The sequence below is a fragment of the Hyposmocoma kahamanoa genome, unplaced genomic scaffold, assembly GCF_003589595.1.
Source record: "Hyposmocoma kahamanoa isolate Upper Pololo Valley unplaced genomic scaffold, ASM358959v1 76, whole genome shotgun sequence".
In the NCBI taxonomy this organism is placed as follows: Eukaryota; Metazoa; Arthropoda; class Insecta; order Lepidoptera; family Cosmopterigidae; genus Hyposmocoma; species Hyposmocoma kahamanoa.
Genome location: NW_020653900.1, coordinates 8,050,473 through 8,063,911, shown reverse-complemented (window position 1 = coordinate 8,063,911; position 13,439 = coordinate 8,050,473). Strand labels below are relative to the sequence as shown.

The window sequence follows — 13,439 nt, the reverse complement described above, 5'->3', positions numbered from 1 at the left end:
ATCTATCCCAATGTTTTCTATTTACTAATTATATAATTATCAAAACTAGTACGTTTGCATTTTTTTATCCCTATTGTAAATTTTAATTTGATTTAAATCATACATTTTACAATCATGTATGATTTTTAAGTATACTTTATTTACTTAATGCGACTTCTATAATTATAACAAAGACTGGTTCTATTTCTTAGTTGTATCACAGTCATGTTGTCTTTGAATGAGAAACAAATTATATAAGTTTACATTGGCTACATAAAGAACTAGAAAAATGTTCAGGAAAAAAATAAGACTGTCAACTGTTAATGATTTATTATGAGAATGCTATTAAAGTTTCCAGTTTTAACATCTTCCTCGTTTATTTCTAATATTTACGCTAACGATAAAAATAATCAAGTACGGCCCTGAAAATGGGGGCGGTGACGTAAAACATCAACCGACGTCATTGGTTATAATTCTTCCGAATTGGAAAGGTCTTATTCAACGTTCCGTTTCATGATTTCGTTCAAGTTCTTTCATTGAAGCTACATTTATATTTCTGAATTATTAACACAATAAAAAAAATTGTACTTCAAATAGTAACTAACATTAAAGACAATGAAACTCTATATGGATTTTTAAAATTAAATTCATACTTTATTTTAAAACAGTCTCCTAAAACCTGAAAACTACAAAGTCAACTTAATTTGGTTGGTGTATTGTTTACCGCACGGAAGTGGGTGTGAAAAAAATAAATGTCAATCATTCGTTTCACAAATGTCAAACAGGGAGGGCTAGGCTATTTCGATTTAAAATCTGATAAAAATCGCTGTTTACACAGGGAAAAGCAAATGTAACCATAATAATGTTTTTAGTCCGAGTATTAGGCTCGGCGTGCGCGCGCCAGGACGTTTTGGCGTGTAAATAACGTCTCCGGGGCACGTTTAACCTCGTTTGCAATTCGCTGGGTTCGCGACACTGGTTTTCGCATTTAGATCATGTTGAAATTCAAAAAGATGGGTACAGACAAAGTGCCGTTGTTGCTGGTTACTGCTAACGTGGGTTCCATATTCGAAGACGTAAGTTTGCGTTTGTTTTTGTAACTTTTTCGTTCGATGTTGTCAAAGGTAATTAAGGGGCAATAATTGCGTTAATTCAATTAAGCTGCCCACCTAATTAAGAGACTGTTAACAAGTTAATTTTGTCCATTTATTTTTTATTCCATATACGATTTTCTCACCTCGCATAGAGTAAACATGGCAGGCCATTACTTGATAACCATAAATTAGACCCATGACCAGCAGCTGGATATACATATATAGGTTGAGGTGATATTATACAGTCGCTGGAAGTACACGTAAATAGTGAACTTATTGTTATCATGGCAGTTTTTTCTTCACATGCTTATTCATTTATATTTTCATTGTTCATTGTTTTTATGTTTTATTATTAGTTAGGATCAACTTGAATATTTTGGCACCCAAGCAATGATTGATAACATTTGTGCTTAAAGACAAATTTAAACACTGATATTATTGGAAATTAACTAACAATATTTTTAATTGTTTTTAATGGCAGTATCTTCTTTAATATATAACTATACAAATTAGAAATATTTTTCACTTGGTTCAAGAACAAGCCGATAAAAAAATTCTTTAAGAGATGAGAGTTTATTATCACAGATGGTTAAAATGTGACTATATTTATTTATTATGACTTATAATAATAGGTAACTACATTGACTTACAATTATATGGACGTCGGGTCCGCGCTAAAAAGTGTCCGCACTTGTAAGGCGCTAAAATCGTATACAGAGCGCGACACTCCGCTTTAGTCTTAATTTGTTCTACTGACAGCGCGATACTGCGATGATATTACAATTTAAATTTCGAATACGTTGACTTGGGACATTTTTTTCGTGGTTTTTGTATTAGACCCGTCGTCCATTTATTTGTAAGTCAATGGGTAACTAATATGAATTTTGTTATGTTTCCTATTAAAACAAGAACAAGATCAATAAACCTAACATACCAATCATTCGTTAAATTTATCTGTGAGAGGACAAAAAAACCGGCAGTGCTCCGTACTTTTATCATACAAGCAGTAGCTTACAAACACCAAATTTTTACTTAATTTAGATTTTATTTCAATGCTTATTCATTTTAAGGGTAATGAAAATCTATTTTATATTTGTGTACTAATTTAACTGTCATTTTGAAGATTATTGATCAAAGTGAGTGCCAATGATTGTAACATATGTTAATCACTGTATTAGCAGTGGTACCAAACTTTTCAAATTTTTTTAAATTTAGGATATGAAACTATTTTTCTGGATTTAAATAGCGTATATTTGTTTTTCAAACAAACCGTCATTTCGGGCCCTTTACAGGTCTCATGGTCACGGTCAACCGTGACCATGGGTCCTGAAATCCGGAAAATCCGGAAAAATAGTTTCATTTCCTATGTGTAACAATCACAAAAACCTAAGAACTCAATATTTTTAATTTATTTATAGTTATTCGGCATTATTAACTTGTTTCATTTCGTAATCTAATCTTTATTGTACTGTAAAGTACAAAACTCTACATTATCAATATTTATGCATCACATTGCGGAGCTCTGATCTCACCTCAGGTGTGAGTACAGGCCGTAGTCCGCCACTCTTGTCCAATGTGGGTTGGGGGCTTCACGGTTTTCTGAAGGTTTAGAACTTTCTTAGACATGCATGTTTCCTTACAATATTTTACTTCCTGAAAGTCCCATGGTACATTCAATTAAATAAATTGTATAAGTAATTTAAATAAAATAAGACTCAAATAAAAAGCCAATTTTACTGAATGTATATGTTTTGTGTCATTGTATAGTTTTTCCAATGCAACATTTCTATAGTGAAAATCATTACTTATTGATATTACTTTTTCACTTTCAATATACTGGTTTTATGGTACTCCTTATCTTCTCTCAAGTTAATAAGACTACAAGTGGAAACCACTAATTGGCTCTTTTGTTTTTGTCCAAGAAGCTTAACTTGTGAGTTATTTTAGTATACCTCTTGTGCACAAAGTCTGACTTAGATTTCCAGTGTCAGAACTGCTCTGTTTTCACATGCTTTATTATGAGGACTATATTCTGATAAAAAAGGTTTGTCGGAAAACTTTAATAAAAGTCATGGAGGATGTGTGAAGTCTCCAAGTGTGTGGTAGACTATAACTTCAACTTTCTACTTAGAGCAGATCCTAAGTAGAAAGTTGAAGTTATAGTCTACCAAGATCCAACTGGACTTAAATTGTGTTACAATAGTCAAATATGCAAAATAAGCTCAATTATATACTGGGAATAAGTCACAATATGAAGTAAGAAGAATATAAAAGAACAATTATAAAATTTCAAACATATAATACAAAATAAATACTTATAAAACATGCTAGGGTGTTTATTATTAAAAAGCTAAAAACCTAGAAGGTTATTATAATATCTAAACTACATATGTGTATAATACAAAACAACAGGATGTGTCAGTTGTGTGTAAACCAGATAATGTTACACTGATAAAGTAATCCTATACCTCCTGCTAAATATTGTTTTTGAATAATTAATCTCCACATCATTTTGTGATATGTCAGGTTGGCCACTGTGACTAATCAATTCGAGAACCAGCCTGATATCATTTCAAAACTTTTTTGCTGTTTCCATTTCCGAATACCATTAATTAATGTCAGACAACACCAATTATTTGTTCTCAAACTAGGGTAACTTACTCCGTGTCCGAACAGCTGATTTGCCACATAGAAGTCCCGGGTTCGATTCCCGGGCCAGGTGAAGTATTTGTTTGATCTACATTTATTTATTTCGTGAGTTTGTGTGTAACTTGTGTTGTCTTTGTATGTGTCAATGGCACTCGCGACACGGGATTTCCCTCGTCTTCGTATGGGCTTATTTATAATACCAAGGGCTTTTTTATGACACCAAGTGACGGGACACGCCTTTCCATCGCAGTTGCAGTGCCACTCAGACCGTTATATCGCAAATCTTATGTCACCTGAGACATAAGTTGACAAGTCCTTCCCTTCTTTACAACGCCCTTACAGGGTATCATATAATAAGGACCTATAATTATGTTATTTAAGATCTTTGTATACCTTATGTGGAGTAATAATTCAAGTTGATGACCCATGTGCTTGTAATTTTATCAGCACCCTTACGCTTCAAAACTGGAACACAGTAAAGCTCAATTGCTACAAAAACTGCTGCACATCAGGTCTACATTTGAGTTTAATAGTAATTATTTATTGGTAAAAATTAACATTTACAAGTCATACATTTTATATTACATGCTTGCTGTTTTTGTACATTATTTATTCTAGTTACATTATTTCTTCAAAATTCAAATTATTAGTTAAAGTTAATTATATTTATTATATTTATGTAACCAATGTGTTAAATTGATTGCTTGACAAGCCAACGCTTTAATAGATTAAAGCGCTGGCTTGTCAAGCAATCAATTTATCATTCAAATAATTCACTGCCTCCGTGGTCGAACGGTTACAATGCCGGACTGCCACGCAGAGGTCCCAGGTTCGATTCCCGGGCCGGGAGAAATATTTGTATGACCTACATTTATTTCTCTCGTGAGTTTGGGTGTAATTTGTGGTTGTCTATGTGTGTGCCCATGGCACCCGCGACACAGGGTTTCCCTAGTGCGGGGCTATGTTGAGTGTGTGCGTTATTATTATTATTAATAGTCAGTTATTTTACAAGGCAGCTGGGCTCAATATGTGTATTAATTTGCCGGTTTTTAACCGACTTGTAAAAGGAGTTTCTCGATTCAACTGTGCTTTTTTTGTGTCTACGTTACGCTATTACTCCGACATTTGTGAACCGATATCGATGATTCTTTTTTTTGTTGCAAAGAGGGCACCTCAATAGTGGTCCCATTCAAGTTTGAAGAAAATATTCCACCTCTAAGGTTGGCAAATTAGGGGATGAATCCGTTTAATGGATTTCACCAAAATTTCACCCACTTTCCGTTAATCGATTTCAATGAAACTTGGCAAATGGTCGTAATTCTACAAACTTTTCAGGTCAGTTTTTTTTTTGAACGCAATAGTTGTATGTGCACAACTGTAAGCCTCCAAGTGCTCCTAGTGTATCTGTCTGGAAAGCCAGACATAGTGTGCTGTTCTTGTAAATTAATCTTATTACATTGATCTGTTACCTACAACGTAACTTTTAAGAGATGCCCGCTAGAAAAGATTATGTCTAAACATTTATAGTACCTATACTCTTTATCTACATAAACTGGTTTAATAGTCAAACAATAACCGATGGTTAAAACGTTACTTTATTTTAAGCAGTTTTTCCAAGAAACAGTTTCCAAGACAGGCACAACATAAATTCAATTTATTAGTAACGCAAAACAAAATTGAAATTGTAACGTATTGGAAATGAAACTGTTATGTCGGATCTAAATCTGTATATTTGTTTTTTCGCACAAACCAACGTTTCGGGTCCTTTACAGGTCCTATGGTCACGGCTGACATAGTTTCATTTCCTACGTGTCGCGAAAACCTAAAAACTCGATATGTAACATATTTAGTTGGTTAAAGTAGGTACTGCACAATTTATTTTGCGCTGTGAAATGTTACAATTATTTTAGTAGTAGTGGAGCTTATTATTAAAGATTTCGTCCAGGGAAGTACTGCCACTTTACCTATTTCTGCCACCATGCAGTAATTTGAGCAATATTACTGCGTTCCAGTTTTGAAGGGTAAGGGTGCTGGTGAAATTGGACACACACATGAGACTTGTTAATTTGTGTCTCAGGATGATGGACGTATATAGTGGCAGTGCCCCTCAGACATTCGAGATTTAATACTCTGAGTGGCACTGCAAGGGCGCGTTCCCATTATTTCGTGATGACAGATAGTCGTGCAGTTTAAAGTGTCGTTGCATATTTAAATGAAGTTGTTTGTGAACCACTTCATTTATGCGTAGAACAACACGATTAACTGTCGCTCACGACTTGGGCTAGAACGACAGTCGGACACAGGTCGGACAGTCGGAGACAGAAATAAAACATCACGACGAAAATGTGACAACAAATTATCGCAGCTGCGAACGATTCTGTCGTGCAAACGACAAGGCGGCTGCCGTGAACGATAAATTGTCGTCACGATCTAGTGGGAACAGCTAGACACAACACTCGTTCAACGATAAAATGAACGTCCACGACTCAGTTTCGACAGACAGTCCTGATATGGGAACAGGCTAGATGCGACAGTCGTCCAACGATAAATAAAACGCTACAACATACCCCAACTGTCATGCATAGTTCATCTCATCACTTGATATCATAAAAAAACCATAAAAAATAGACTACAAAATTCAGTCGGTAGCTCGTTAGTAGCTTTAGTAAGGTCATTTACTTTTTAGCATAATGTCATTTGTTATAGTAATGGTAAACCTCTAGTTAATGACTTCTAATTCTTACTGCAGCCATTTCCGATTTCAGCCCTCAGTAATGCTGCCAATTTGGACGTCAGAGTTTCTTCAAGCCGTTTCGCGCATGGACCCGAAGTTTATAGCCTTACATCTGCAAGAAGTCGGCGGGAAGGCATACGAGAAATCAATGCAATACGTCAAGGATTTTGTTCAGAGGCTCTGCGATTGCCCTGAATTGAGATTGTATGACAAGATTAGGATCTTTTTGGACGAAGATTTCAGTTCACCGGAAAAATTTACGGTGAGTGAACAGATCGTCTAAACAGTACTTTCCACATCTGGTGGTATAATATGCAACTGATGAGTAGTGGCTTTCACTAAGTATGGCAAATAGCTTCTGAAAGTCTTCTTCTTGGGGCGCCATCTCCTACCGAAGGTTGGCTATCATTATGGCAATTTGGGTCCATGAAGTTGCAGCTCGGAACGGTTCTGTGATATTCATGTTGAACCACTCTGCAAGATTTTGAAGCCATGTGGTTTTTCTACGACCACGTCTTCTGCGGCCCTGGATTTTTCCTTGCAGTAGAAAGTATTTATCACTCCGCATGATGTGCCCAAAGTATTGCAGCTTCCTTCTTTTTACAGTTTTCATGAGCTCCAAGTCTTTGTGCATCCTCCATGCGATGTCATTGGTGACTTTATCCGTCCACGATATTTTCAAAATTTTCAATGAGTGTACTTCTGAAAGTACAAAATTTAAGTCGACGTTCGATACCTATTAAATGGCCTATCAGATGCTATTGATGCCGTGATGGCCTCTAATATTACACAAATTTTGCTGCCTAAGCAAAATGGCGCGTTTACACAGGGTCGGCTGACGCCTTCGTCAGCCGGATTCGGTTGCTAAAGAGGCGGTAATCGACTCTGTCTTAAGAGCGAGGCGACTGCGCCTCCTACGGCAAGGCGAAGTAGTACAATGCAATACAAATAATTAATTGTTTAACAATTAAAGTAAGGAACGTCGTACAGTTAAATTGTGAGTTGGAAGAGTAGTGCCTAAACTAGGTTGGGCTGTACTATTATAGGTCACCACCGGATCTCTTGCATCATATTATGATGTTATTGACAATACATAAGATGTTAAGGGTAAATTGGCATGATGATATAGAAAATACACTAATTTATTTATTATTTAGAGAAAAGGTAGTATGAAAGTTTAGTTTCAATAGAAACATTTGTAAGTTTGATAGGTAAGTGTCTGCTGAAGGCGGCAATCGACTCTGTGTAAGCACGTCATTACTCAATTCCAACCTAACAGTCGCTTACCCCCTTTTACTTTTCAGCCATCGATATACGTGCGTTTGGAGCTTCTTGATTTTTCCAATAAATTACATCTATTTCTCCTCAGGCCCTAGGCAATATGTACTTCGCACACGCTTCACTCACTGACCTCAAAATCTGGGATTGGGACCTCAAAGCGTATGTGGAGGTTTCAGGCAAGGAGGTACACAGCGGCAACATTGAGAAAGTAACTACTAAAGAAAAGGCCAAGTTTCCGCAGCATTTCTTTCCGGAAGTGAGTATTGTATAATCGCATAAACGCCCCATAAACAGACGATTTCTCGTGTCGATCCATGATAGCAATAATCGTATCGACTTGTCGCTATTCCCTTAGCGTTCAAGTTAATCGTTAATGACACACAACGACATATCGATTCGTCGTTTCGATCTGTCTGAAGTAGACGTGAGTCGAGCGAATCAAAATGATTCGACAAGTCCTGGGACCCGATTATTCTAGAGTTTCGATCATTTTTGTTTGACCAACGCTAGTCATGCTCGCAATATTCGACTTTATCCGTATAATTTTACAGGTTTTTCAACAAGTCACATTCTGAAACTGACAATATTATTATTGTCTCGTTCATTCTCACATTAATTAAATCATTAATTAATTAAGTCCCCAACCACGACCCGGTTCGCCTTCTCACTTTGTCCGTTTGGGTCAAACATTTGTTCGATAGAGCCTTACATAAAAAGTAAAACTCTACAATACTCTACAAACTTTTTAAAGTTAATAATATTTTTGCGAATAGATATAAATTGTATAAGTTGTTCTTTAAGTAAAATGGTGGTATCACTAGTTGTAGGTTTCTTACGTCAGTATGACCATAGACCGTGTAACGTTCTGAAATATCGGTAAATAATAAGAAGTCATATCGTATAAGAAATCAGTGATACTCATTTAGCAAATAACCACGAAGGCCTTAAAATCAGCCAATGAATTTACACTCTTTTAAACACCATATGTTGTAGGCTAATTAAATTTATTTAATGAATAACACAATATAATATGATTTTTGTTTTTGGGTTATCAATACCATTTTCTAATTGGTTTTATCATTGTTGCGAACGCAACAGAATTTACACATACATGTTATTTCATCCCTACCACATATTTAACGAACTTTTGTACAATATAACAAGGTCAAAAAGGACGTTCACTTTTGAATTGTACTTTCATAAGAAACAACCACTGTTTTTAGCGATTAATGGCACTACTCATGTAAGCCAGTAATCTATTGCCAATATATTACTGTCAACTATAAATAGTCTCTAATTTAACGAGCTCATCGAGATCACCAACATCTTCTACTTGAGTCTGGCGGCTACAATCGTAAAAACATTAAAAAAAATTATTTCCCTGCAAAAACATTGCTTTTGTAGTCAGGACAACGAAATGTAGTTTGCGTAATGGTAATTAAAGAAATATAAAAATTTTCGGGAATCTTTTTATTTAGAGACAAAAAGGGGACATTGTATGTCAAATATATAGAATACCATATATTTATTTATTTAAACTTTATTGTACAATATACTCAAGTACAAATGGCGGACTTAATGCCGTAAGGCATTCTCTACCAGTCGACCATTGGGCCGAACAGAAAAAAAACAATAGGTCGGTGTTGCACTTAAACATGAAGATCTATACACGTACTAGAAGCTAATCGATAATTTGTATGGTATAAAATAAATGACATGATAGAAACATACTTATTATACATCCATAATAGACTAACAATATACATATATTATAATAATAAATAATATAACATATGTACCCAAAGCAATATTATGCAGAGTCTTGATTTCATGCACATTGATGATAAAGAACCTAGAAATGTGTAGTTTTGCGGGGTTTTGTAAATACCACTATGTAGCTATGTAAATACCACTGTAACGATCTCAAAAACTAAGTTTCAGGAGTATAACTACGCTTTTCTAGATTCTTGCTGCTCAATTAAACAAATCTATACCGTCAAACCAGAAGTAAAACTTTTTTGAAAATTTGATGCACAGTGTAATAGACACAAAGCCAAGTCTTAGGGTCGTATTCCAGAACACTACTCATTGGCTCAAGTCAGAATTTGAGCAGACTTGAGTATGATTTCAAGCACTGGAAATACGACCCTAATGGCAAGGACTTGAGTATGATTTTCAGCGCTCACTGCAAGACTCAAGTCCTGACTTCAGTATTGAGTAGAGTTCTGGAATACGACCCATAGCCTCACCAAGTGTTAAACGACAACGAATAGTCCCAAATTGTACACACATCAAAAATGTCTAGAGATCAAGGTGTTATTTTTAACCAACTTCAAAAAAGAAGGTTCTCCATTTGACTATGTTTTTTTTGTATGTATGTTACGCGATAATTCCGTTTTTGTGAACCGATTTTGATTTTTTGTTGGAAAGAGGATACCTCAGAAGTGGTCCCATTTAAATTTGAAGAAAATATTCCACCTCTACGGGTGGCAAACTGGGGAATTAATGACTTTGATGTCGGTTTTTTAGTACTCTGTACTGAGATTATTAAAATATTTGATTACCCTAATAAAATTAAAGAGAAATAAATTTTGTTCAATTATGATTACATCAATAATCCATTGGTGTTACAAAAACTTGATTTCAGTAGTTGGCTAAAACGCTTTTGATATGTGTAGTTATATATATTAACTTATTAATTATTTCAGTGCAAATGGTCCCGCAAGGGTTTCCTGCGCACACGCTGGATGATCCGGGGCACGTGCGTTGAGTTCGTCAACATTCATCTATTCCACGACGCCTCCAACCTTCTCGCATTGGAGCCTTTTCCTTCTGTAATTATAATCACAAACTATTAAAATCTAACCTTTTCATAACTAACGCATTTGAATTTCGGTAACTTTAGAGATATTGGCACTTAAAAGGTTATTGTCACCTAAAAATTATTTTTTAAATTAATTATTTAATAATTAATTTTGCTTAATATATGTTATGCTTAATAATAAAAAAACTACCTAAATAAAATGTTGAAAAACCTGATTAGAGAGGGTTGTAGATCTGGTTTCATTGATCCTAGATATGTTACATGTTAATGTAGCAGTAGAGCTCCTTGTGAGAGTTCGTCCATGAAAGTACTACCATCTTACCTATTTCAGCCGCCAAGCAGTCATGTGAGCATTATTGCATTTCAGTTTTGAAGGGTAAGGGTGCTTGTGAAATTACAGGCACAAAAGACTTATGAACTTATGTCTCAGATCAGATCTCTGCTATTCTGTGGGTTGCTTTGAGTGGCACTGCAACAATTACTGACAGGCGTGTTGCTATCCAGCAGGCGCACGACTTGTTCGAACCGTTACTTTTTTTATAAAATACTGCTAATAACTCAATTTAACTGCATCCGTGGCCGAACGGTTACCGTGCTGGTGTGGCACGCAGAGGTTCCGGGTTCGATTCCCGGGCCAGGTGAAATACTTGCATAGTATTCATTTCTTTATCTCGTGGGTTTGGGTGTAATTTGTGGTTATCTGTGTGTCCATGGCACCCGCGATACAGGGTTTCCCTAGTGCAGGCCTATGATTGCATTATTATTATAAATTTTACTAAAAATGCCGATTACCTTAGTTATAATAAGGTTGTTAACTTGTCAGGTGTACTGCCGCAGCCGGCGACGTGCGTTACGTCACACTCTACGCCATCTCCATTCTGACGTCAACGCCGCGCCGTACTTCATCTTCGGGGACTTCAACTTTCGAACAGATACCGGCGGAGTTGTCAAGGTACCCTGACTTACTCGTTGATTGTAAAATTAACATAATAACTGTGATTGAGAGTGTGATTGTAACGTTGTACGTACACTTATATTGTTAGTGTAACAAACGAAACATCGTGTGTAATTAGCAAAACTATTAAGTATTTTGTTAATAATTCTTTTTTTTTTCTTCAATTCTTCAACTTCATTCAATTTTAATATTATAATTAGTATGTTATGAGTCTTATGAGTTATCATATATATTCTTTATTGCAAAAAATAAAACAGAAATCTTAGTTCAACAGAAAATGAGCAAAGGTGGACTTATCTCTAAAAGAGATCTCTTCCAGCCAACCCAGGACAGTGAGAGCTAAGGTTATATATAAGTGGGTAATAGCGTACAAGAGAGAATGAGAAAGAAATATAATAAACTGCATAAATAAAAAAAATACCATTACTTACATAAGTATTTTTGAGATATAATAATAGCATCAATATAGTTTCACATAAATGTACACACAATACACAAGTACACATACATATACATAAATAAGTATGTAAATAAACAATAAAATTATTAAAAGAGAGTTCAGCAAGAAAGTCAACCTTTTCTTGAAAGAAGCGATAGACGGGCTAGATTGGATATGGGAAGGAAGTCTGTTTCAATACTGCGCTGCACGAGAAGAAAAGTATATCTGTAGTGAAAACTATCAAAAGCGGTGTTGCACTCAATGCAGTGGAACTACAAACCATTGACTACTTTTGTTACTAGTGTTACAAGTTGGCAGTACTATACTGACTGACAGATCGTTTGGCATTTTCCAACATGGTAGAGTTACCCGTACATCCCTTTTTACCATATCACAGAATAAAATAGTGGCACTGTGCATTTTAGAAAATAACTGAAGAGCTGACAGCATGCCGACTGCAGAATGGCGCTAACGTCGAGTCTTCGAAGCTCGTGTTCAGAGCGAGAGAGGACGATCGGCTCGTGCTCACCATTGGCAAGAAGGAGTTCTCGCATGCTGAACATCAGAAGATATTCCGGGAGCCTTGGGTAAGATATTCTATCAACGTTATCATCAGCCCTCTGCAGGGACAGGAGCGCCACAGGGAATCACATATAATTCAATCGCTTTTTCGCCATCTATCCGTGTATCGTGTATCGGACGAATAGTGTAGCATACTAAATAAGGATGTCCCTTTCATTATTTTTAAAGCAAAATTTTAAGTTTTACGTGACCAAACAAAAAAATTACAGTGAATTAATTTGCTTCTCCGCGAACCAGTGATGGTTAAATACCGCAAATCCAGTGTTGAGTTTTTTGTAATGCAGTTACTTTCCCCACCCTCCTTCTACATAAAATATAAAAATAATAACACAAGCGCAACAGTACAGCTCCTTGTGAAAGAGTTCGCCCAGGGAAATACTGCCACCTTACCTATTTCTGCCGCCAAGCGGTAATGTAAGTGTGCCAGTGAATTTATAGGCACATGGGACTTGTCCATTTATGTCTCAGGGTGACGGGCGCAGTGACAGTGCCTGAGGGGCAAAAAATGTAATTTCCATTTGTTTTAATTAAAGGCTAATAATAAATTGTTGTTTACAGCTGCAACGCTTCGATCGCGAACTAGAAGCGCTGCGAACTCACTTATGGGAGTTCCCCGTCAAGTTCCCTCCATCATACCCCTATGAGGAGGATGTCGCTGCGCCTACCCACTACATGCGAACAAGGTGTTGTGAATGCTTTCGAAAATTAGCAACACGATGATGTTTGTGGTATTTCTACGAAAATTGTACGGACAGACAAGTTGGTTTTTATTAAATAGATAGATAACACGTTTATTCAGCACAAATACAAACAGAACCAAAACATTTACAGTCACTTCATAGAGAATAACACAAAATCACATACACATTATTAATTTAATACACATTTATACAAAACATATA

The 13,439-nt window shown here is 35.9% G+C and overlaps 1 protein-coding gene across 1 annotated transcript in view; it reads left to right on the top strand.

The window, feature by feature from the left end:
* Positions 1 to 854: 854 nt before the first annotated feature.
* The window catches only part of LOC113232463 (type I inositol 1,4,5-trisphosphate 5-phosphatase), a 34,346-nt gene continuing 21,761 nt past the window's right edge, over positions 855 to 13,439 (top strand). Inside the window, exons 1-7 of the mRNA XM_026467204.1 lie at positions 855 to 1,055; positions 6,488 to 6,718; positions 7,826 to 7,993; positions 10,446 to 10,571; positions 11,385 to 11,513; positions 12,381 to 12,542; positions 13,096 to 13,220. Of these exons, the coding sequence (XP_026322989.1) occupies positions 975 to 1,055; positions 6,488 to 6,718; positions 7,826 to 7,993; positions 10,446 to 10,571; positions 11,385 to 11,513; positions 12,381 to 12,542; positions 13,096 to 13,220 (1,022 nt within the window). The 5' untranslated portion in view covers positions 855 to 974. The remainder of the gene's footprint in view (positions 1,056 to 6,487; positions 6,719 to 7,825; positions 7,994 to 10,445; positions 10,572 to 11,384; positions 11,514 to 12,380; positions 12,543 to 13,095; positions 13,221 to 13,439) is intronic.